The sequence below is a fragment of the Tinamus guttatus genome, unplaced genomic scaffold (assembly GCF_059628265.1).
Source record: "Tinamus guttatus ecotype Peru unplaced genomic scaffold, ASM5962826v1 Tinamus_guttatus_pri_ptg000311l, whole genome shotgun sequence".
Taxonomy (NCBI): domain Eukaryota; kingdom Metazoa; phylum Chordata; class Aves; order Tinamiformes; family Tinamidae; genus Tinamus; species Tinamus guttatus.
This window is the reverse complement of record NW_028288845.1, coordinates 853,595-878,901: the sequence shown is the minus strand read 5'-3', so window position 1 is coordinate 878,901 and position 25,307 is coordinate 853,595. Positions and strand designations below refer to the sequence as shown.

General features: G+C 36.4%; 1 protein-coding gene across 2 annotated transcripts; it reads right to left on the bottom strand.

Moving 5' to 3' along the window:
* Window positions 1-359: 359 nt before the first annotated feature.
* ACSL3 (acyl-CoA synthetase long chain family member 3) lies at window positions 360-25,307 on the bottom strand. 2 transcript variants are annotated; one of them, XM_088528485.1, is made up of 15 exons: window positions 25,260-25,307; window positions 22,500-22,921; window positions 18,738-18,915; window positions 13,773-13,882; window positions 12,978-13,116; window positions 11,102-11,252; window positions 9,957-10,080; window positions 9,616-9,687; window positions 8,832-8,971; window positions 8,439-8,611; window positions 7,144-7,218; window positions 5,792-5,983; window positions 4,532-4,646; window positions 2,155-2,312; window positions 360-1,348 (listed from the first exon to the last, which is right to left on the bottom strand). In XM_088528485.1, exons 2-15 carry the CDS (start codon window positions 22,890-22,892, stop codon window positions 1,185-1,187), a joined length of 2,184 nt encoding a protein of 727 aa, XP_088384611.1. In that variant the 5' UTR covers window positions 22,893-22,921; window positions 25,260-25,307; the 3' UTR covers window positions 360-1,184. The 2 variants fall into 2 exon arrangements, with proteins under 2 accessions (XP_088384611.1, XP_088384610.1); XM_088528484.1 differs by lacking the exon at window positions 25,260-25,307 and having other exon boundaries at window positions 22,500-22,932.

The window sequence follows — 25,307 nt, the reverse complement described above, 5'->3', positions numbered from 1 at the left end:
CTCCGTAACTCTTGAAACAACATTCACATATCTATGGTAAAACAGAAATTGAGACTGCTCCCCAAAGAAAGAAATTATCAAATAAACCAAGTAACTTAAATATGATTGGTTAACAAATAATTCAAATACGTTTTTAAAGCAAAAAATGCTGAACAAAACATAAAAGAGGGAGATTTTTAATGGCACAAAGGGCAGCTAGGCACCATGGAGCTAAGAACATAACTGTCATTATGACTTTAAAAATCCCCTCCAAAGCATCTGGGTTGCAGCTACAACAGGATTCTTATCACAGTTTTAGAAACAACAACAAACTGGTGTGATGTCTAAATCTAATGAAAAGAGAGACAATTTGTCAGTCCTTCTGCTAAAAAGACATTGCCAAACTTCAGAGTTTTTACTAGATCTGAATAATTCAACAACTGTATGAAATGGTCTTAGAAAAGTTCAAAAAGTTCTGTATTCTGTATTCCAAGGTGTAACTTTTGCTGTGTTAATAGCATCTTTTGTATTAAATAAGCATGCTCACCTGCAAGAGTACCTGCCTTTCATGCAGAGCTGTGCCTTGACCATCTTCTCATTTCAGATAAAAGCAAAAACAACCATTAGGCACATAATGAGGGTGTATGACTCGAGCTGGAATGCCACACATTTTCTTCACTCAATTTTCTGCAAAGCAATGGCACAGCAGCAGACAACCTGGTCCTCTGTTCAGTGATCAAATTTATAAACAGTTTCAATTTACATAATTTCACAACATTTATACCTTCTTATGTTTAAATAACAGGTAAAAAGGCCCCCAGTATAACCATTTTTTTCTATAGCCAAGTCCTCTGTATATACATCCAAACTTTGAAGATACAAACAAAACATTATACAGGATTTATAAACTTTTAAAAACTTGAGGCTTCAAAATCATAGCTTCCCAAAAAGACTTAGGAAAGACCCACAGACTGACAAGATAGCAGAGAAAACTGGGAAGAAAAAAAAAGGAGACAGACACGAGTTTGCTGCCGTAACGTTTTACTAAACTTGTCAGTCATAATGGTGGTGTTATCAGAAACAACAGTTTAAGCTGCAAATGAGGAATGGCGGTTTTCTGTGTTGATCTCAAGTGTTGAGACAGATGATTCAAGTATTTCCTATTTGATCCAAGCTCACTGTAGCAAAGTGGTGCAGAAAAAGAATTATTTTACATTTTTTCCATACATTCGATCAATGTCCGCTCGGTAGTACGCTGTAAGCTCTTTGCGTTTTAGTTTGAATGCATCTGTCACTAGACCAGTCTCTGGGGTCCAAGGATCAGGGCTCAAACGAATTTTAACTGGTATTTCAAACTTCTCCAGGTTAGCTGTAAAAACAAACATTTTGAATAAAAGACTTAAAATGGAACCATTTTTTCATAAATAACCATAAAGATCAGGAACCATATTCTCACACACACAAAAAAAGTACGTGACGTTAACAAACCCTCCATGGTTTGAGGGGCTTCTCAAACCCCCATAGATAGCTCCAAAACCTACAGTGTTGCCACAAGCAGAAACAGAATCTATCAGTAATTATTCTCCAGTTCCCACAGAAATATTGAAATAAATCCCAGAGGTTTGTGTTGCTCCTGTTTATAACATATATATATATATATATATATATATATATATATATATATATATATTTTAACTCAAAGTCATGTCTTAATTTTTTCCATGCACAGTTCTCAAAACATCCTCAGGTAGATACACCACAGATGCTGGCAGATACACCACAGATCTAGAAAGACCCAGATTCTTCTGGACCAGCAGCTAGAGGCCGAGAAGATACTATAGGATGTCTGAAAGAATACCAGAAAGCGTTCTTTTTTTTAAAAAAAAAAAAAAAAGGGAAACTGACCTGAGCTTGGTATGTGGGGCCTTTTCTTGTACTCTTCTCTCAATTAGTGGCCTCAGTGCAGAGGGCTTTAAAGGCTATGCGGACCAAAAGAGCTGACCCAGTACTCAGACTACGACATGTTTTGTTTTTTTTTTTAATAAGAAAATTCACTTCACATACAGTCTATGAATTTGTAATAAAATACACATGCATAAGGATATATTTTTTTAGAACGTATGCTTCAAATACACTACTCGCCACAAGGCAAACACCAGCTACCTGACTACTCACCTGCCATGGCAGCCTCAGCTAGCACCTTCAGTACCTCTTTTTCCATCTCAGGGCTGTTACAGATCTCTTCCCAAGTTCCTTTAAATCCTTTCTTTCGAGCTAGTTCTGCAAGCTCCTTTTGATTTGGCACAACAAATCCAATGACATAAGAATGGAAACTGAGAAGTATAATGTACCTTAGTATGAATTTTGTAAAATTAACAAAACACCAGTAATAACATAAGTTACTATCCAACATAAATAGGAGAATTTGCATTTCCTACAGAGATACTGCTCTTTAGCAGCTTTTGGTTTTGTTCACCTAATACTCTCTCCAAAAACCTCTCTCAAAAATTACTTTTGCCTGCTTAAAATTACGTGGAAAGAGAGGTTACTCACCTTACAGCAACTGGATTGCTCCAAGGTGTGCTGTGCACATGCACATTGCACTGTGCCCCAAAGCTTTGGGGAAGCAGCACCCACACGATGTTGACAGGCCCTGCCTCCCCTCATGCTTTGCATCATGGTGTAGGAGTGCTGTGTGGCCTCCCTACCTCAGCTTCCTCTCAACTGCACAATTCACTTACTGTAGAGGAGAAGGGGACTGCAGTGAAGAGGGGCTGGAGAGCAGGTTGTGGAATGAGCATAGACAGAGCACATCTTAAAGAAAGCCTCTTCCTGTAAGGTAGACAACTTCTCTTTGCCTTTCAAGGGATCATCCATACACTCATTCAGCTGTTCTGAATCTTTGCCCGACATGGCTAGAACAGATGGAGGTGTGATTTCAAAGTCCAAAAATAAATATAGCCCTTTAAAAGTTTCCACAATGCAGAACAGTTTTCTGTCCTAACTTCTAGTAGAAGATAGATCAGAAGACTCTTTCCTTCCTTCATTTCTTCAGACACTCAGTGCACCAGATACACTGCAAGTTAGTGTGATATTTGCAGCAATGTGGAACCAGATTAAGCCAGAAATTTATTACCTCAGTTATTGAGAAGGTGCTTTTCAACCAGTAAGTGGTTGATTTGTTTTAAATTTTCAAGCTCTAAACAGACACGTACTCCAAATATGTGGAGTTGACTGTGCAAGTACTATTTTTTTAATATGTATGTTTTATATATATATACATATATATATATAACAATTGTATATATTTAAAGATTTGCAAAGGTAAATATAACTTTCAAAGAATAATACTCAAAGCGCTATTCTGCAGAGAGTCAAGACACTAAAACAGCTGAATTCTCTTGCTTACTCTAAACTCATACCCAACTCTTGAATAGCCAAATTCTTTCTCCAAGTTATGTTGATAAGTGTATCAAAAACTTGACAGACCAACCAGAATTTAAATTCGAGAACAGCAGAAATCAGTGTATGCAGCAAACCCTCTCTTCACTAATAATACAGGGTAAATGACAATAAAAAACAAATTTAACGAAAATTAAAACGTTCCGAGCAGCAGAAAGTCCAGTGTATCTCCCAAAACTGTCAGAACTGTATGTTTGAATGGTGACTTCTGACAACTCAGATAAAACACAGAGAACCAAGTGAACAAAAAGCTGATTTTCTACTTATTACTACTCCTGGCCTTCACAGTTAAGTGGATGGTATCATGGACACACTATGAATCAGAACATTTCTGACAATTTAGAAGCTACAAAACGGCTTTCCAAGCAGGACAGCAAGGACACAATAATTTTCAAAACACATTTATACAATAAGTTACTGTTATATCTCTCATGTATAGTAACCTAGGAAATTCTAGAAATAAAAGCTTAAGACATGTTTGCCTGTTAGCATGGTAGCATAACCAGGAAATTTAAAGGACATTGGATTGCTGTTATTAATTGTATTTAGTATTCATATTTATATAGCATTTACACTGTGTTTTATATCAAGCTTCATTGCTCCTGATGATGTTCTGCAGGGGCTGGGAAAGAAAAATACTTTTAATAGACAATCCAGCTTCTGGGCTGTTGAAAATTTTGCTCCCTCCTCCTCAAAAGTACTTCCTCAGAAGGGCAGGTCACAACTAAAAATGTGACCAAGCAAGGAACAAAGCTCGCTAGCACTTCTAAAGGTAATACCATTCCTAAAGTGCTCGAGGGATGTCTCTTATGAGCACAATCAAAGCTCATATATTTTTTAAATTAGGGAAAAGGCAATGAAGGAGACCCACTGTGAGCACTTCCTGAAGGATGAAGGAAAAGTTGAAAAGGAAAAATAAATAAAAAAGACTCCAAATGCTTTACTTTTAGCAGAAAAGGTTATTTCACTGTATTATAAATAATTTTTCAATTGGTAAAAAATTATTCCACATTGATTGGCAAAATATTTTATGGCTTCAGTAGGACAGATAAAAGAATAGAGCAAATTCAAAACACCAGCTGCCTCTTACCTGCTTGCATATGCACAAATATTATCTACCAGTGGAAGATTCTTCAAAGCTGCTTCTACTTTGCCAAGGGAAACATATTCTCCTGCCTGGAGTTTTACAAGGTCTTTCTTACGATCTATTGGAGGAAAAAATAAAAAAGAAAGAAAGAAAGTTTTAATGTTAAATACAGAAAAGTTAAGTCATTGACTTTATCCGTTTCTAAAAATCGCCAAAATATATCCCCCAAACACGGGTCAGCTTACATCAAGCACATTTAATTGCAAATTCCAAAAATCAATCTGTCCCTTACCTAACATGATCCACATTTGAATTATATGCATTTCTGTCTTTAGAACAGCATCTTCCATATGATAGCTCTAGTATATGCAGCTAGGATTATGTAAAAGGCAGTGTTTATTTGGAAACATACATTTTGTGCTGTTTAGCTGAGGTATTTAATGCAGGAGACATCACATCTGGTAACATTTTATTACATATTCTTATGTTAAAACCCTATTTAAAGAGCAACTGTCCATCTGTTATTTGAAACAACAGTCAAATTTGAAAATTAAGCCTGAATTACTTGAGCTTATTGCTTTTTTGGGGGCTATGCACAAACAAAAAAGCACAGGGCTTTATCCAGCCAGCTGTGATGGCAACTGGCCTACCTCTCCCTGGGCTCTAACACTGTTTGCTTCTTCCTGCAGCCAGGCAAGGTAGTTTTGTGGCTGTCTTATCTTTTTTGACCAGCACAAGGCAGCTACAATGGGACCTAAAATCTGGCCCACAAAACAAAACAGAGAAGCTTAGCACTAAAACTCTTAGTTGTGGATCTATTTTCAACCTTAACAAGCACCCTGAATTACCCACTGACTTCAAAAAAGACATGGTAGTTACTAGAACACCTATTTTTTGTGTCTACAAATGTCAAAGTATTAGGAGCTTAACACAGGCTCCTTATATAAATTATATAAACCAAACAAAACTTAAAATAAGTCAGTTTACTTTCTAATTATTAATCTCACTAAAGATCTGAGTCAATGTTAAGGTTGTCTTAAAGTAATCAGAGCAATTATTTTAAAAAACAACTGAGATTACATTAAGATATCAGTATTTTCATGGGAAGATACAGCAAAGCTTCTGACTGCACGCCAAGATATGCCCATCTCTGGGTACTAACATTAGTAGCTCGGAAAGGTGTGTGTTTGTACATGTATATTCTAAAATACGTAAATGCATGCATACACAAACACACACTTACCTGAATTTGCCATAACTCACCAATAATTTTTAGACATCCATCTTGATGAAATTCTCCAATATCTCCAGTATGGAGCCACCTCTGCCCATTCTCATCAACAAAGTAGTCTTTTTTGGTTCTTTCTTCATCTTTGTAGTAGCCCACAGTCACATTTTGCCCTCCAATAAGAATCTCACCTCTAGGATATGGTTTATCAGTGTTGTAATATCCACCTAAAAACAAAGGTTTAAGTTAATAAAAGTTAATAAAAGTTAAAAATATACTCCAAAGCCAGAATTCCTATAATTTTTATGTTTAACTAATAAAAATAAACTACTTCAAGTAGTCCTTTGCCAACAGTACTGCTTGAAAACACTACATAAAATAGTTCACTAAGAGCAGACAGGTCCAATCCCTTTCAGCATATAAAGATTTAACATGTGCGTTTACTAATAGTTAATTTCTCTCTCTCTCTCACACACACACAGAGGTCAAATGCAACATCTGTGCAATCTTTCTACCAGGATTAACATGCTGTAGAGATGTCATACAGCTTTATAGGATTATTTTACTTCATACTTTTAGAGAAAACTGATGAACCCACAACTCTACATTTTTGAATTAGCCCCAAACTCCTCTATGTATTATGTAGTTCTACCCTCCAAAACATGAAAGTCTACAATGAGAAGAAATTACCAAAAGACATTTTAAATCTAACTAAACAATTCTGTAGAAAATCTGAACAGACGAGAGTCATCACAGCCCCTCCTACAGGAACACTAACCTGGAACAGAATGGGGAGGATGCTCTTTATATGTACATGCATATACAATCACAGTGTGAGTTGAAAGAAACAATACAGTAAAAAAGTCATAATAACATATTCAAAATGCCATTTGTGTGTTGATAGCTCCTGCCTAATTATATGCAAATTTTAAAATTGCTGAGGAATTGATTTTATCCACCCCACCCTACCCCTGTATAGGTAAAAGAAGAGGTTTAAAATAGTCTTTTAATTAGTACTACTGAAGTACTGCAGAATAACCTTATTCTATTGTGGAACGGCAAAACAGAATTGGATCAACCCTGTAACCTTTTTATCTCCTCCTAAAGCACATGTACCAGTTTTCTGTCTTCAGATCTCAGAAGTTCTCTAGACAACCTAGCCACTTCTTTTTCAATAAAGAATAGAGGGCTTAGGCTTTCTGAAGTAAATCTTCCACATACCTTAACATCAGCTAGCTGTTGCCTCCTGTGCCTAAGACGCATCACAAGCTAACATCACAAGCAGCAATTTTAATTTACAAAGCCATTAACAGAGCAAAGCCCAATAAACAGCTCTATAAAGTTCTTGCAAACACAGTAGAATTTAATTGCATGCTGAAATTCTCACCTTCCTCCCAATTCATTAATTGGATTTCACAGCAGACCAAAGGTGGTCCCACTCGGCCTGTAGTGTAGTCCCAAACTAGAATTCAAAAGGAAATTTTTTTCAGAAAAAAAGTATACCAGAACTGATTAGAAAAATCTTGATTATCATGCAGAGCAAAGCCTAACTACTATTTATTTCTTTAGTCTAATTCTTCCCACAAATCTTTCAAAGTAAATAAAAGTACATATCTAAGTAATGCAAATTAAGTCCCTTTCTTGTGAAGCTGTATATATGGATAGCTCCAATCATACCAAAAGAGTCAGTGTTGCTTTGCCAATAAGCTGTCTACATAGATCACACAGAAAAAGCAGCATTACAACTTTCAAATAGTTTTTGTTTGACTCCTGAGGGAAGTGGTAATCAGCAACATTTCAATACAATGATTCTGTACTTTGGTTCACTTTCTCATGTCTTAGTCCTGTATTTTAATATTACTTAGCATGGAGAAAAGAAAAAACATTAAAAAGAGGATACTTGATTGTTCCAACATTACTGAGTAAAATAATTTCATCCTACCAAGAAAAACATATAAAAATTGTCTGCTTTAATTAAGTTTCTCATTATCCAAAGAATAATGAAAACTCCAAGTGATCACAGCTCGGTGGTTATGAAAGAATTTTGCTTATATGCAAAATGGAGCTCAACTTTAAGAACAGAACTGAATTAGCTAATCCTTAAAATCAGTGTTTTTAAACCTGGAGTTCCAGTATTTTGTGCTGTGTTTCACTGTGAGCAGTTTTCATTGGTACTACTGAACTAGGAAAAAATGTCACTCAGACTCCCTGCATGTTACAGATAGACATAAAAAAAGAGAGAGAGAAATCCTCAACGTAAACAAATTCTGTTTTCATTTATACTATAAACAGGAAGCTGTGGGATGTAGAATGCTTCCTCAAAGGTGAAGTTTCCATTCCACCACAAATGAAGGAAAATATGTTCTATTTTCCTAATATATGCTAAAAATATAAAATATACTAATATACTCATCAAAATCAAAATTATTTTTTCAGTTCAACTCGTAAGCACAATAATGCCAAAATCCCATGGTAAGTTTCTCTGTCTTAAATAAAACTGTCTTACAGGTAGATCACCAGATCTAGCACAATGTGTCAAAATTACTCTCCTACAGTTTTGTAAATTTATGATTACAAGGACGCCTCACATGTTCCTAATTATTTGGGTGAACAGCCCAAAGTCAATGCAAGCAGAGCGCTCAGCACAGATCACAGCACCCAGCAGGATGCAGCAGCACCAACCATCAGTGATTGTCCCGGCTCCAGCTGACTCGGTCAGTCCGTACCCCTGTCCTACGGGGCAACAGAAACAAATGTTCATAAACCGCTGAGTTGCTGCAGACAGGGGAGCTCCTCCGCAGAGCAGGATACGAATTTTTCCACCTAGCAGCATTCGTACTTTCCGGAAAATAAGGCTAAAATACAAAGAAAAGAATGTACATTTGTTGCTTAAAATCAAAACAAGGGACAGGCTAATTTCATATCTGAACTGAAAGTTTTCACCAACTTCCAATAAAATTTATTACATTTAAGGAAAACCTGGAAGTTTTCAAAAACTCTGACTCTGATCACACAGTAAGGCTTGGAATTTTTTTTTACTTTTTTTGTGCCATTAAAAAATAAACTTCAAGTTACCTATCACAGAGTGGGGTAGTGTAGCCTTTGGAAATCTGTTCCATTTTGTAATTGTAGGCCAATATAAATAGATTCCGCTGGAAAGTAGTCATTTCATTCACTTTGTTCATGACATTTTTGTAGATCCGATCCATAATTTCCTAGTTACATAAAGGGATTAATTTCAATTTAAAGCACCAGTAATCTTAAATTCAATACAACAAAAAGGGAACACGACCTATAAATTCTGCATATTTCAAATGACAAATCACAATATGGAGTACTACACGAGTGGGAGTCCATGTATCTCCCGACTAGCACTTTGCACTGCACTGATATTATTGTGAACCCAGCACGCAACTAAATAGACAACTATCGTCTTCAAGATGCTATGAGGTGTAAAAAGTATTTTCTCTTCCTGCAAAAGGCCTGATCAGGTTCTCTCTCCTACTCCTTAAATCATCAAAAAAAGGAAAGTCCATGTCATGGGTCATCTTCATCATACAACGACTGCATTTAAACTCTCTGTGTGTATACACATACACATATGTGCATGCATAGTGTTTACTATCACAAACATTTAACTGATGTGTCAATCTAAAACCTGTAACTTAAATTTTTCCAAGCTAGGCACGCCTATAGCAATTTATGCCAACATATATATTAATGCAGAAAATACGGTTTTAAGTTAACTTAACTTTCAAGGCTCTGCCTTATCATTTTCATTGATAATTGCATTAATTTTCTTGTTAAACATTTGAATTATGAATTATATTTAGAAGTGATTCATCTTTAAGTTACTTACCGGGACAGCTGCCATTAGAGTTGGCCTAAGTGTAGTAACATCACCTTTGCTTCCTTTCTTTATTTTAGAGGACTGAAGTGAAGAATAAATTAACAGGAGGTCATATCCAAGATTATCAACTCATGAAGCAACATTACATAGTATATCTTGCAAGTTATCATTTATATTTATCTTTTAGCAGTTAAAACTAGTTCAGAGTAATAGTTATAAATGCAAAATTCCTTTTCATAAATTGTAAAAAAAAAAAAAAAAAAAAAAAAAAGATATATTTGAAAAAATATTATCATCTCTAACATGACTAATACTTTACTAAATGGACTTAACATACATCAAGAACATACCTGGTCAGCTAATGTCTGAGGAGATGAGTAGCCAATGCGGCATCCATGAGACAAACAGACAAGTTCAGCACTTAGCTCCAGAACATGAGCAAGGGGCAAATAGCCAATATAGATGTCTTTTTCCCTGTGAAGAATTGTTAAAAAATAGGTTGATTAGAGTCCTCACGAAAGTCAGTGTGCTGAATTCACAAGGAGCTCACTGAAGAACTAGAAAAAAAACAAAGACGGCCTTTGAGCTGAAGAATATATGTCAAATACTGAAGATTTGAGGGTTTTTTTTGTTGTTTTTTTGGGTTTTTTTTTTTTTTTTTTTTACAGTTGTCTATTGAAAGGTTAATGAAAGCAAACGGAGCGTGATGCTTATTCACACCAAAACAATTAATGTTATCTTATCCTTGCAAATGTAACTCTGAAGAATTAAATAGATTAAACAGTAGATACTAAATAGACTTTAACAGATTAAATACAGCACCTGATATTAAAAAACAAACAAACAAAAAAACACCCTCATAATTTATCACTAAGGAATGTAAGTACTACATAGGGTAGTTTGTAATTCCCTTTGTGCAAAGTGGCCTCACAGGCTTTAGTTATATTTTTAAAGATTCAACTCAGTTACTCTGAGCAGAATATTGCCATTTGCCTTTAAGTTCTCTCTTAGTGATGTAATATTTTCATTTGAAAGGTAAAAATACTGTACAGATAAGCAAGCAAGCAAGAAACCTATAGTAATTCCTTTGAAAGATGTGAAAGAGCTAGCAGTAGGAGTGCTTCTGGAACAGCTTGCATTTCTGACACTAAGGAGCCACTTAACTGGACAAGACTTGTCTCTGAAGATGACTTATTTTCCTCAAATTACAATCTGAGGACGTAAACCAGACCAAGGGGCAGGGAGGTAGAAAGTTCAACTGCGTGTTTTCTTAGCAAACTCATCCAAAATAAAGCACTCCAACGAGAAGCACTCTTCTGTATTCCCAAATACAGGAGATGAGAAAAAAGGCAGCACATGGAAAAATGATGTCACTTAACACAGTACTTGAAGATGCCCAGACAGTGTGTAGTATGTGGTGCGTCACAGACAAAGCTGTATAAAACAGATAATCTAAAATTATATCCAAGCACACAGAAGCATTGATGGTACATACCCCAAATTAGGAATCCTTTCAGCCATTCCAGTTATACCAGCAATTATGTTGCAATGGGAGATCATAACTCCTTTGGGAATTCCTGTGGATCCACTTGTGTACATGATTACCGCAATATCCGAGGGCACTGGCCTCGCCGGCTGCTTGTTTCCTGTAATTTCCAATAATCTTTATTGTAAAAAAGAATGCATAATGTGTGGAAAGCCTATCAAATCAGAAGACACTAAATACTAAGATAGCAATTTTTCTGATATATAACTATGTAATCATCACTACTAAGTTTTGCTTTCAGTTTAAAAGATTATGGTTGAGCTTTCATTTCTCCTCCAAAACACCACCGAGCTTCCCACCTTTCAGGTCTGTTGCACTGATTTCAGCAAGCACAAGCTAAATCCTCATTTACAAAGCTACTTTGTCACGAGCTTCCCCAGCAGAGTGGCAACACTCTGCCTCATTCACAGCACACATGGCAGGAAGCTACTGAGGCCCAAAAATCTGTAAATATTTTCTTAAAGTTCAACAGCTTCAAAAGAATTAAAGCATTTAAGTATATTAAATAAAAATAACTATAAAGTGATTTCTTTTTCATTCTTAAACTGAGAGCAAGAAAATAAGAGAGGTGTTTTGCAAACTATCCTCTGGACATACACTATGTGCAATAATTGTGGCACAACATACCCACTAAAGGAGAACAGAGAAAATACATTTAATAGTTTCCCACCCACTGAGTCCTGCAAATTCCATATAATAAATGACAAAGGGGGGAAAAAAGCATAAAATGAGCACATTCACTTAATATTAATTGAAAATATCAGACTATAAGCAATTTTAACTGTAGTACTCCATAATTTCCAAATGGGTGACTTGACAAATGTAATGTTCCTTTATTACAGTTTACAGTATGCAATATTCAAAAGACTGAAGAAGAATTATATCTCATTTTACATAGCACTCAGATCAATAAATCTTAACTACTCAAATTAGAGCAGTAATTTGTTCTGTGGGTTTTGTCTGGAACAGTTTGAGAAGTAGATAGAACTGGCACATCCAAAAAATGGGAAGATAACCTTTTAAAGAAGCAGAGAGTTAGAGAGCCCACCACGCTGGGAACACACCTGCCATTTCCCTGAAAATCAATAGATGGATTAACCACCCACCAGCTTCTACAACAGAATTACATCTGATATTTATATGCCTTCAGTGATTAAAAGATTCTGAAAACACATGGAACAAGAAAGCAACCGCTGCGTATAACCAATCCTTAAAATACCCAATCTTAAAATACTAGTTTTAGCAACTTTAGAGACAAGATTAAATTGTTACTGGCAACTGATTTTTAACTCTAAAAAGCATGATCAATTGAAAATAGAATTGAATCATTTTACATAGTAATCTGATATTTTCAGAAATGTAATAAAAGAAATTGAGTTCTGAATCTAGATTTATCTAGATTTAAATAGCTATTTTATATTTCCTTTGGGAATTTAACAAGATTTAAAACTGTTGCAAATTACTCATGCCATTCACCGCTAAAATGCAGAATCTATTTTCTCTGCATGTTCTGAATATCCTGTTTTTACTATATCTCATTATACGAATAACTTCTAAATGTCTATCCTAGACCAAAGCTTATCCTAAAAATTACTCCTCAAGCTTGGTAATAAAGAAGTCAGTTTTCACTGAAAGTATTTGACTCCACTTTACTAAAAATATTTTTTGCTTTAAATAAAGTAGCTCAGAAAAGGTTAATCAGAAAGGTTAATCATTGCACCGCAGCATTTTCCGAGGCTTTTCCAAGCCCTGCAGTTTCCTCAGATTTACTCAACAGGGTCAGAGGATGATGCAGCTGCCCCCCAGGGCAGCAGAGAGGACCCACCGGTGTCTGCCTTGGCGCCCATGGCCTGCACAGAGGCCATGGTGTGAACGATGACGCCCTTGGGGAACTCGGCCCACGTCGTTGGCTTCCCGTCCACCGTGATGATGTGCCGCAGCCGCGGAACCTGGGAAACGATCTCCTGCGGAAAGGGGCAGGGGTTCACAAAGCACGTGGGAACGTCGTGCCAACAACAAAACACAGTATCTCTACTGCATGCAGCGAAAACGTTGATCGGAAATGTCAGTGGATTTAAAGTACTGGGTAATAACCTCTTCGAGCTCAGACGATTGCCAAGCTGGAAGCTTTCTGCCCTTAGGTTTGCAAAATTAGTTCAACTGGGCACTTAGAATTCCTCAAGTTTTTTTTTTCCAGGTATTTACCAACCTGAGGCTAACTTCAAGAAATGCCTACAAATAAGACAGGCAAGATTTGTAGAAGTGATTGACCTTGACTCTCGTAGAACATGGACAAAAGATGTCCTGGGCAATCCTGAGCTCACAGTAATTCCTATATTCCTACGTAAATAGCCTATTCCTGGGTTATTTAAAATATGCAGCAGTTAACACAGAAAATGATTGCTTACACGGCAGTTAAGCATTGAGCAAAACACAACTTCTGAAACAACTACAGACACTCAAGTGAGCACATGAAGACAAAACTTGTTTTAAGAGAAGTGCCTGCACTCTAGAAGGGCAAGGAAGTCAATCACTGTTCCGTACAGCTACAAGCACCACATAACAATAATGAATCAGATGCACTAGAGAAAGATTCACAAGTAAATAACATTTTTCTGACCTTCAATTTTGTTTGCATCAGTTCTTTACTGGTAATGATGGTGGTCACCTCAGTTTCGTTCAATCCATGTACTATTGCTGGGCCTCCCAGCGTAGCATACAGTGTAACAACTGAAAGAAAGATAAGAAAATTATTTTTTCAATTGGTCACAAAACTAATAAATAACATATATTGCTCATATGATCATTTACTATTTGTTGAAACCCACATTGTTCTGTGTAATTCTCTTCTAAACCTCCTCTCTTATCTTCGTGGCTTTTATTTTAAATGCAGGTATCTCTTCTCAAATTAATACACACAGTACTTTACACAATTTTACACAATTTAACAGTCCTACACAGGAAAAACGGCTTGATTTCTTAATTTCTCTTTTTAGAATTCATTTTGTTTCACACTGCTCAGAACTGATTTCATGTAAGGAACTATTAAAGCACTGTAATACATGTTATCAAGAAATTAATTCCCACATTCAGTAATAGATCTTTGACTGTCATGTTCTCTTATCTATTTAAAGCAAGTTAATAAAGGTTTAATCACCACAACCACTAGACACTGAACTACCATTGTGAGAACACAATATCACAAGGAAAGAAAATAAAAGTTTTCCTAACTGTCTATTCCTTAAACACTTTGTTTCTTTTAGGAGTGGTTCATTAGCAACAGTGTTAGATCATAATTCTTTCATATTGACCATATTAAACCCAATCTTCATTTCCTGCTATTCTTATGGGAACTGCATGAGAAGAAAAGAACAAGTTACACATAGGAAAAGATTGAGGAAAGAAACCAGCAGTTTAGGAAGGGAGATATCTTAAAAACAAAGGCAATTTTCCATTCTCCAAGCACAATACAAAATGAGAGTATAGCAATTCAGCATAGCTCACATTTGAAGCAGTTAAGATTAATTACTATAATCATTAAAAAATTATAACAGCAATGCTAGAAGTTTTGTCACACGAGATATCTGAATTTCGTTTGTACTTCAGTCTAGACAGTTCACTGAAAATTTAAACACGACAATTATTAAAACAAAAGACCCTACTGGGAGTTAGAGCTTTGACAGCAGTACTTTTACTGCAAAGAAAGACAAAGCCCCATCATGGGCAATGATTTGAAATTCAAAGAGTTACTAACTAAGGGTGGCAAACTAAGTTGCCTTGCACAAAAAAGTAAACAGATGACCTCTACTTATTTTTCCCTTGTTAAAACAGTCTATCATAGTTCAGAACTGTTGCAGGGCAAATGCACATGCACAGTGTTTGCTTTAATTTGGTGGGAGCAGAGTCCAGCGGAGTGTCCCGACCAGTTCCCACGAGCTCTCGCTACTTCCTTGGGTGACCCCTGTTAAATAAACATTGAGCAGAAGCTCAGCCTCCCCGAGCCAGCAAGCACCACTGAGGCACCACATGAGCTACAAAGAGGAGTCTAATCTTTCAAATAACCAATTATATAATTACTCATCTACAAAATAAATACACCAAAAACAACTCACGGCTATATGATAAAAGCAAAGAAATTGAGAGATATTCCATTTATAAGATGGTGTACAATGTCATGGAGAGAAGAAAAGCGAGCAGTCATTCTGACCTGGGGAATTCTCTTTTCTCCACACTAACACCTCAAACCCTTTTTTTCTCTAGGAAAACTGCTCTAGGGAATTTCTTAACAACAAAGAATCTGCTACCTTATTACACAAGAAAAAATCCTGCCCTGAAAAAAAATCATCTCACCCTCCCTCACGTATCAAATGGAAGAAGGAAAGCAAACTGCCGAAGGCCTCAGAGTGAACTCAATCCTGACAAAAGCACTTCTGCTGAGGCTGCAGGGACGTGTCACCGGACCACGGATCCCGACTTATTCCATGACTTAGTTCCACACTCAGGTGTTCCAGCTCTGCACCAGTGTGAGCAGATGCATACAGGTGAAGAAAAGACCCTTTGGATGCAATGTCTCTGGAGCCTTCTACTATTTCTGTTCTTTCTACTTCGAGGACCAGCAGTCCCTTCTCTTCCTGCAAGGCTTTCCTAGCTTCCAACCATGCACGCAGGACAGTAGAGCTTACAGGTATTTCATTTATCTGCACGTTATACCTAATATAAAAATGATTTTCCCCATGCTAATACTGCAGTGCAAAAGGCATTGTCTCGAAAGTGAGATATGAAGCATGTGTAGCTGATGTTGGCCTAAGTCCTGCACACATACCATAATGTGTAATACATTTCACATTCTGAAAGAATGTCACAACACTATCGGAACAGTTTGCTCTCACAAAATTTGAAAACTGAATAAAGCTAATATTAATGAGCTACTTGGCAATGTTTGGCCATGCTGCTCCTAAAAAAAAAAAAAAAAAAAAAAAGTGAATTTTGTAATTTGCTCGGCAAAATGACTACGTGAACACTGCCTAACAGTATCATCATCTGCCAACACACAAGTCAGCCAAGTTCATGTAAGATCACACACAGCTTAGACACCAAATATCACGTCAGACAGTGCGCTGAAGCACGTCTCAAAAAGGGAATCTAAAACATTTATCTAACCAAACCAGAAACATATGCATACCGTTCTAAATACATGATATCCGTCCAGTCACTATGTCAGATGTTTTTAAATTATGAAATATTCCTAGAATTCGCAAATATCGTTCACTTCCAAAGATAAAATAAATGAGACAAACATTTATACTTCTTCCCAAGAATAAGTCAATAAGAATTTACTAAAACACAAAAGTGAAAATAGAGAACTGCCAAAATATATTGTGAGAACTGTAATTACAAGACAAGGCAGACATCTCATCTGAGAACAGCTTGTGCATATCTCTGTTCCAGGAGAAAAGTTTGCAGCAGTCACTCGGTGAATAAAGGGCAAAACTACAATTTAGGCTGGACAGCACCTGGGAAGTCGCACAGCCCCTCTGCCCAGCAGGTCATCAGTTCAAGGCCATGTCAAGCTTTGAGCATCTCCAAGGACAGAAAGTCCACAACAGCTCTAAGCTCTGGTATTTAATTACCCATAACGGGAAAAATGTCCTCCTAATAACTAGGCAGATTTTGCTGCATCTGAGCTCATGTCAGTTACCCGCTGTCCTACCAACACACACACCTCGTTTTCCAACCACCCGTCCTTCTCCGCAGCCCGTCCTCCTGGTCTCTTTCCAGCATGCCCATGTCCATCCTGTACTCTAAGACCCAAACTCCAGACATGGTCTGAGCAATGCCCAAACGGAGGGGAAGGATGGCTCTCCTGCACCTGCCTTGCTGCAGCCATGCCACTAGAGCCCAGGACACTGCACGGGGACACTGCTGACACACGTTTAGCTTTGTGTCCACCAAGAGCCCTGGCTCCTCTGCTGCAGAGCTGCTCTCCATCTGCTTCTCTCCCAGGCTGTACCGGTGCAAGGGGTTATCCCAGCCCACATACAGCAAAGGGTCTGCGACTGCCAAGGAAGCCCGTCCTCCTCCTCGGGCATACCCAGCTTTCCCTCAACACAGCCAGTGGGCTCAGCAGTAAAGCAGCGGAAGACTAAAGGAAAAGTAAACTGCAAGTTACAGAATGGGATTAAAACCATCCTTTGACAAAAAAAATGACACAGGACACTTCTTTTGTAGTCAATTCATGAGAAAATGAGTATTGCTCTAGTAGAGATCAGGAGAATCTCACCTCAGTTCACTTTTAGGGTTAAAGATCCAGTTAATGTATGACAACCTAGACACTGTGCATGACCAGGAAGCTGCCTACAGACCGTTCACCCAAATTAAATGTTGGGCAGCAGTCTTAAAGCTTCCGAAGGAAGAATGAGGACTCCCCAAGTCTGTCCTTGAGCATGGTCTCAAATCAACATTCAGGTTAAATGAGCGTTTAGTGAAGAATACACAAGGAAATGTGATCATGTTCCATGGAAAACAAATGACCAAAATATCTTTAGGATAGGGTTATTCCATACAAAAATAAGTAAATCTGTGTTTCAATGAACCTTAGGATAAAATGAGAGACAAGTTTAACATTTACCGAAATACAAATAATGGAGTGACAGTGCCCCTGGTATTAGAAGGCATACTTTGGAACAAGTGGAGGATGCTACTGCCAAACTTTTCAGTGTAGTCTGGGCATCTAGGGCTAGGGTTAAAGGATGGGACTCAGCTTAATGAGGACAAGTTGAAAATAGAGGGCAAACATGGCCCTAGAGAGGCCAACAGCTACTAAGGGCACTGCTATTTAGATTAGTCTACAAGATGAGTAACAGCAGAGTTTGCCAACGAACCTTGTCTCAGGACGGGGCTGTGGCAGGTAGCCAGTCACTAATGACATCAATGACACTGACACATGAACACACCCCCAGCAGTAAGAAGAAAAGAGGATCCATAGATTTCTCAGTAGAGGAGGATGAATAAATAAGCAAGGTTTGGGGTAAGGAGCAGCTTAGGGTTTTGGCAGAGGAAGAGTTACTGAACAACACTCCGTAGAAAGCACTCGTCAAAGCAAGCCCAGGACTCGCTCAGTCTTCTTCATTTTGGAGAGAACAACAGTACGATAAACTCTAATTCAAATCAAGATTGAAGAACTGACACAATGTCCAGTTAAAACAAAACTTGGAGACGAAGGTTTGATGTCAACTCCTTAAACCGAATCAATGGATTCATACGTGATTTTTGTTTGTTTTTAGAGGCCTGGTAATCTGTACTGATATAAGAGTAATGAAAAAGTAAAGTGCTCTGTCACGAATTTATTGAGCAAGATGCATTTACTGAAGCCAAGTGCAAACAGATACAGGCTTTTCTGCAAAACATCACAAAGTATGGAGTAACTAGCTTGTGCAATGAGGATTTTATTTGCAATTTTAAATGTTTTATATCCTGATTTTAATTCATATGAACTTTTCCTGTATAAAACAAAGTAAAAGGTTTATTTTCAGATCGTGCTACCAAATAAAAAGTCATAAAACTTTAAGAAAAGATGCATACTTACGCTGGTAGTTGCACATAAAGCAAGCCTGAGCTGCAATCATCCACTCAGCTCTAGTCTCACAGAAGATAGCAATGTTAGTCTTTGGTTGCTGACCCAATACTGCTAAGCCATTTCCAAAATTAACAGCTTTAATGTATACATCCTCATATGAAAGCCAAGTGTACTTGCCAAGGATAACCTAATAAGGATAATGAATTCGGTTTAGAAAACAGAAAGCCTTAATGCATGCCCTACTGTATCTTTAAGTCTGTGAACAAAATAAAGAAGTTTGAAATTAAAGTCACTTCAGTTTTAACAGTTTATTCAAGAAAATAAGTAACATTAAAAAAAAGTATGGAAGTTACACACACACACACACACCACAAACACAGCATTTCCAAAAAGTTATCACTTCATTTTTTGTTTTCACATTAGGGAAGCACAACATTCCCACCACACTTTTTGACTTCAGAAGCACTCTGAAAAGCCCTATCTGACCCATATACTTTTAGTTTTCACAAAGATTTGGTTTATTTCAAATGAAGGATGAAAAAAGCTGGCTTGCACAAAACACTCTATATCCGCATTCTTGAATACTTGGACTCAATGTGACACACAAATATAGTTAGGTGCTCATTCTTATGAAAAATACTGAGAAAACTGGAATCCAGACAGCATTAAATGAATGGCTTCTCCATCAAAAATTAGGAAATTCCCTTTCCTTTGTTTGTTCTTCCTCCTTCTGACATAGGTTTTAGAACAATCTTTTTGCCATATTTTACTGCTAAACAAAAGCAAGACAGAAGTGAGTGGAATTTACTGGCCAACTCCAGTACCTGAAAAGTTGGGTGGAAAAAGTTAAAATAATCTCACTTTTCTTCCACAAGTGGAAGCTGTGCACAATAAACATAGATATGAATTTACTGTTCACTATCTACTTACCATAGATCTCCATGTATACACTTGTACCTTACATTACTGTTGGTTTTTCACTGATAAGCTATTTCTTTGAAGATTATTTGATAAATTCATATGCAGATCAGAAAAAGCTTTCACACTGAAAATTCAGGTCCTAAATTATTATACCTTACCTGTCTATTTATACAAGCACCTGGACAATTTTGAAAAGTAAACAGCTTTTCTGGTCAAATATTTCAAAGTTTTCCTCTGTCTACACAGTTTTATTAATAAATGTAATCTAAAACTAAAGAAAAAAATAGAAAAAAAAAGTTCTCTCTACCATTCTGTTTTTCGGACATCATTTACCTAGTTTAAATAAATTTCAAATTTGTGGGCCACAAAAACTTTTGGTACGTAACTACATTTCTAATGATTATGCATTTTTGGACCAATTTTGTCAAATAACAATTTCCCTGACTTTACATATATAATAATAGTCCAAAAGTTTGCTAGAGAAGGGCCCAAGAAGTCAAGACAGATAATTAAACAGAGGCATAAAAATCAAACAGTGAATCAGAAAAGGAAGCACCTACAAATGCTTTTTCTTAATAAATAAATAAGATAAATACTGCCCTCTAGTGTATTAGCTTTTAATATACTTAAACTGCAATTTATTATAAATATTTGATTTACATATTTTAATGCTGGTCACGGCTTTCCAAAATAACAGCTGTGAAAAGACTGCTTTTGCCTACCAAAATGATATCGAATTCCCCCCATGTTCCCCCATGTATATTTTTCCTGTGTCTCAACTAATTCTATTCTTGTTTATAAACCTTCAACAAAACAAAACAACAAAAAGAGAACGTCAGCAACAAAGAAAAATCCACATATTAAAGAAGCACATTAAAATATAATCTACAGCTAACACCACACAAAATAGTCGACTGGCAAACTCAAGTTCACTTTTTGGACAAAGTGAGACAAATGTTGTTTCATTTTTTACAAATCTTAATTTAGTTTTATAAATTTTAATTTCCATTAGGAGGGATATTGATTTAACCTATTAACCTGATTAATGACCTGTTAATTAATCTAGCCCATTGCAGTCTGCACAACAGACCTCTTCTGGCTGGTAATGCAACTGAGTACACAGACCTGCCACTGACTTGCAGGTGACCTCCAAAATATACTAATCATTGCCATCACTGTGTGTTCAATCTCTGAAACAGAAAAAATTAACTAACAAGTCTTGGTTATACCTTTAAGGTATACAAATTATATGTAAAGATTCGGAACTATCATATACCTCTTCAAGAAGTTTCAACAAACAAACCTTGGCTAATTGACAAGTGATAAAAGATGCACGGCATAAAATACATAAATTCACAGAAAGAATCCTAACATTGTTAATCAACCATGAATCTCAAAAACTTTCAGATATATTCACTTGCTAAAACATTTTGTGAGATACTGACAAAATATTGCCTTCCTTAATGGATAAAAAAAATCGGAAGTAAATTTCAGAAGTAAATTTATGACAGGATGCCACCACCTGGAACCAAATAATACAACAGTAATTATGGCAATCAACCATAATGAACTGCTTTGTGAAGCTTTGTCAAAATTACCTAATTGAAGACTTAGAAACAAGTAATTCAAGAAAATCAACATCAACATTCTTCAGCTTTTCATCATTCAAAAGACTTAACTTGCATTATGCAAAAGGCTAAAACTCCTAAGTGCTTTAAGCTTTACACCACTAATTAGAAAAACAGAACAAAGTTTATGGGCAGCCAAAAAAAAAAAAAAAAAAAAAAACACACAACCCCACACTAGTTTGATTCATCATCAACTTGTTTTTATTTCTTTTCAGGTCAACAAGGCAGCAAAATGTGCATCAAAAAGTCTACGTATCCTTTGCTCTCAAAGACAGGCATTTCTGAACAGAAATTCATTCTCACTGAGAAATTAATTCCACAGCTAGCAGGAATCTGAACTAACAACTGATGTTGCTTTAAAGATTTTAACAGAACAAATCTTACTCATATTAAACTTAATGTTAACCAAATTCTACTTTAAACATTACACTCAAATACCAGAGTTAAAATTAGCATTATCTAAGGAATTCTTTATTATATGAAGAAGTGTTTCTCTTGCAGGAAAACTGATTTTATCCAAAAATGATTTTAACATGAAGACAGCAACCTCTTCTAATACAGAAGTGCTGAACTTTAACACACATCTGCACATACATTCTCTTAATGAAATCTGATTTGCTCCCTCAGGCAAAACTACATTTTTAAGTGTCTCTGAATAGACATTAATCAACCAACAACATAGGCCTGAACTTGAGTCCCAATCCTCAAAACAACATAAAAAGTTTTTTTCCTGTTTCAATTACTTCTGCCCCTTATGACTACAGGCTTTCAAACACGTAGTTTGCCTTAAATAAGGCTAGAAAAGAAAAAAAATCTTCCAATGAAAGTTTCTGCAATCTTTTTTTCAAACAAGAACAACTTTGTATCTGCTTGCATACCTGGTAAATACATAAAAACATACTTATTTATATATATCTATATATAAATTAAATATTTTCCCTCCCCTTTGGCTAAATATAACAAAGAATACGTACCCAAGAATGCAAAAACAACATTACAATTTGTTTTAAATGCTGATTAATGAGTTAAATGATCTAATTATCACTCTTTGCATGACTATTTACATTAACAAATTTACTTTGTGTCCAGTTTCTTTTGCTGAATTTGAACTCTTGCACACACATTATATATATATACATATGTGTATATATATACACACACACACACACACAAGGAGAGAGAGAAAGAGAAAGGGAGAGTGATATGTAGAAGGCAGACTTACCTTTTTAAAAATTTTTCCTGATGGCTGGATTTCATCTTCTTCTTTTAATATTTCACGTGTTCCCAAGAGTTTTTTGTCCTTATATTTAGTTTTAGCATACTTAAAAACTTTGTCAAGTGTATCACATCCAGGACATAGCACTGAAGCTAAGCAGTGTTGACTGTTAACAGATCTGTACGCACCCCCAGGCTTGTTATTCACAGGTTTAGCTTTAACCTGCTTGGATTTTGCTATAGCCTCCCTTGATCCTGATAGTATGTACCATGGAATGTACGTGATAAAGGAGTACACCAAGATTATAAAGTTTATAAACTGTAGAAGAACAGGGTTGATGTCATGCTTCAGCTTCATTTTTGCTTCTTGTGAAGCTTTCGGAAGAGAGTTTGAAAACATGTATCAATTAGATGGAGATCCCAAAAGATCTGGAAAAAGAAAATAAAAAGTTAGAAATCTGTTCTATAGCTATCGCATCTACGGTGTCAATACCAGCGTATTTAACGCCTTTGCGGTATTCTTATTTTAAAACGTTCATTTATTCTTTGAAAAACCTAACAAAAAGATTTTTAATGGGAAAAAAATGTTTAACATTTTAAGCTTCTCTACTAGTGATGGAAAGAGACCTTGCTTCATGAGTTTTAGAATTCTAGATCCTTTTCAGAATAAGCCAATACTGTACATTTGTACCATTAGGCTAATTCCATCTTTCCCCAAATCATCCATTTTTTAAAAACCTCCAAAGCTATCTGGGTAGTAACCTCTTGCTAAAAAAAGGTTATTGTAACCAAAGGACTCTTTGTAACACTCAATCACATGAGCGACATAGCAGGACTCGAATGAACCAACCTGTTCTGCAAAGTACCCACAGACATATCTAAATAAAGTCTGTGAGCTCTTCAGTGAGGGGAATTACTGGATCAGGCAGCACAGAAAGAAAGGAAATAAAAACAGAACTGTCTACATTTTAATTTTCAAACCAAAAGCAAAGTAGTGATGGCAAATTAAATAAATAAATAAAAACTTAAGTAGGTTAATCAGCACATTCAATAATCAGTTGAAGAGACTTATGTTCTTAGCCTGTCACTGGAGGATACTTAATAAAAATAATCATATGCTGACCAATAAGCTACTTTTGATAGTAGCGTAGAACATGATGTTTTGAAGCTGAATCCAGAGTTCACAGGACAAAAATGTACCCATTTTTTCAGGCAGTTATAAATTGGACTGTAACTCATGCTTCTTCAGCGTGGTTCCCTTGCATTCACAGTGACGCACACATATATTTATGGTTTCCCAAAGAGGAAACACAGAACCATGTCCTCAAGTGCAAGGTATAACAAGTGGCTCTTACTGAGCTGCCTACCTACTTTCTAAACTAAGATAAAACAGTTAAGTGCTTCATCACACACCTAGGAAGCTGCCACCCAAACAAGATGCCATGGAAAATTGTATGGCCTAACTGCTCATCTAAACCAAAACAGGAGACAGGAAGCCTGAATGTTTTCAGAGCACACATCGCTCCGTGTTAATCTGATCCCAGGACACATTTCACAGAAAACCTGTGAGAGAGACTCAACTCCTGGTGACAATGTAAAAGGAGAACTCAAGCCCAAACCAAGCATGGGGTTCAAGCCAGCGTTCTTCTAGGCAAATATGATGATGTCAATATTCCTCTGTAGTAGTTCATATTTCTACCCCGTTATCCCATAAGCTATCCTAAAAACTCAGCAAGAAGACATAATACCCAATTAGCAAAGCTACTCAAAAAAAATGAAAAGGTTTCAGAGAAATTTTCAAAGTTTGTTTGAAAACAAAGTTTTCAAAGCTTTCAAAGTTACTTCAATTTTGAAAGGGATACACTGTTTAATATATTTCACTTTTAAAACTACCAGACTGAACAAAATATTTTATCTAAGCTTAAATTTCATTGAAATTACAACTTCTGGCCACCTTACTAGCTTTAGAAGTAGCCGACCTCTTTTGATCTTAAAAAAGAGAGCAAGTAAACCAAATTTTTTGCATTACAGAACACGTGTAGGGGAAAGGGATCCTACAGAGCATTCATTAAGTGAGAAAGCCCAGGGCCTGCACAAGTTTTGATTTGTTTTCATGTTTTCTAACTAATTAATAACAAAAAAAAAATAAAAGCACATATGACATGAAAATATCTTTAGCTACCTGGTGCAGTCTGCATCAGGTTTGCTGCAAATGCTTGGGTTTTTAAATACGTATCCATTTTGATAACCTTTCACATACTAGTATTGGGGTTTTTGAGGAATCAGCGTTCAAACCCTGGGGAGTGATGCAAGAAAGGTTGGCAGATTAAAATAAATCCTGGATGAAAGAGCTGCTAATTCATGCAAGAACATCCCGCTCATACAACACAATATACTGTGGAAGGGGATGTTTCTGCTCACACATAATACCTGTTCCATTTATAATTCTGTTTCGTGAAGCAGTCACCAAAAGGGAAACAGTAAAAGCACAAGTAATTCACCCCGTGAGGATAAAAGGAAGGCAGCAAACACACCCAAGGGCTTGGGAGAAGTAAACCGGTAGTTTTCAGGACTAATCTTACTTAGGACATAATCAGTGATTTAGCCCTGTATACTTCTTAGACTAATACTGCTCTACTCTTCAGTTTTAGAAACAAACTTTTGTTAAACGAGAAAGGAAAAAATCCTTATAGGAATGTGTTTACTAATTGACCTGCTTACAACAAGTACTTTACAATAGAAGTATGAATTAACAAGAAAAAGAAACCTTATGTAAGTTCTCATTGTGGCAGGTAGGGGTACAAGAGCTGATACA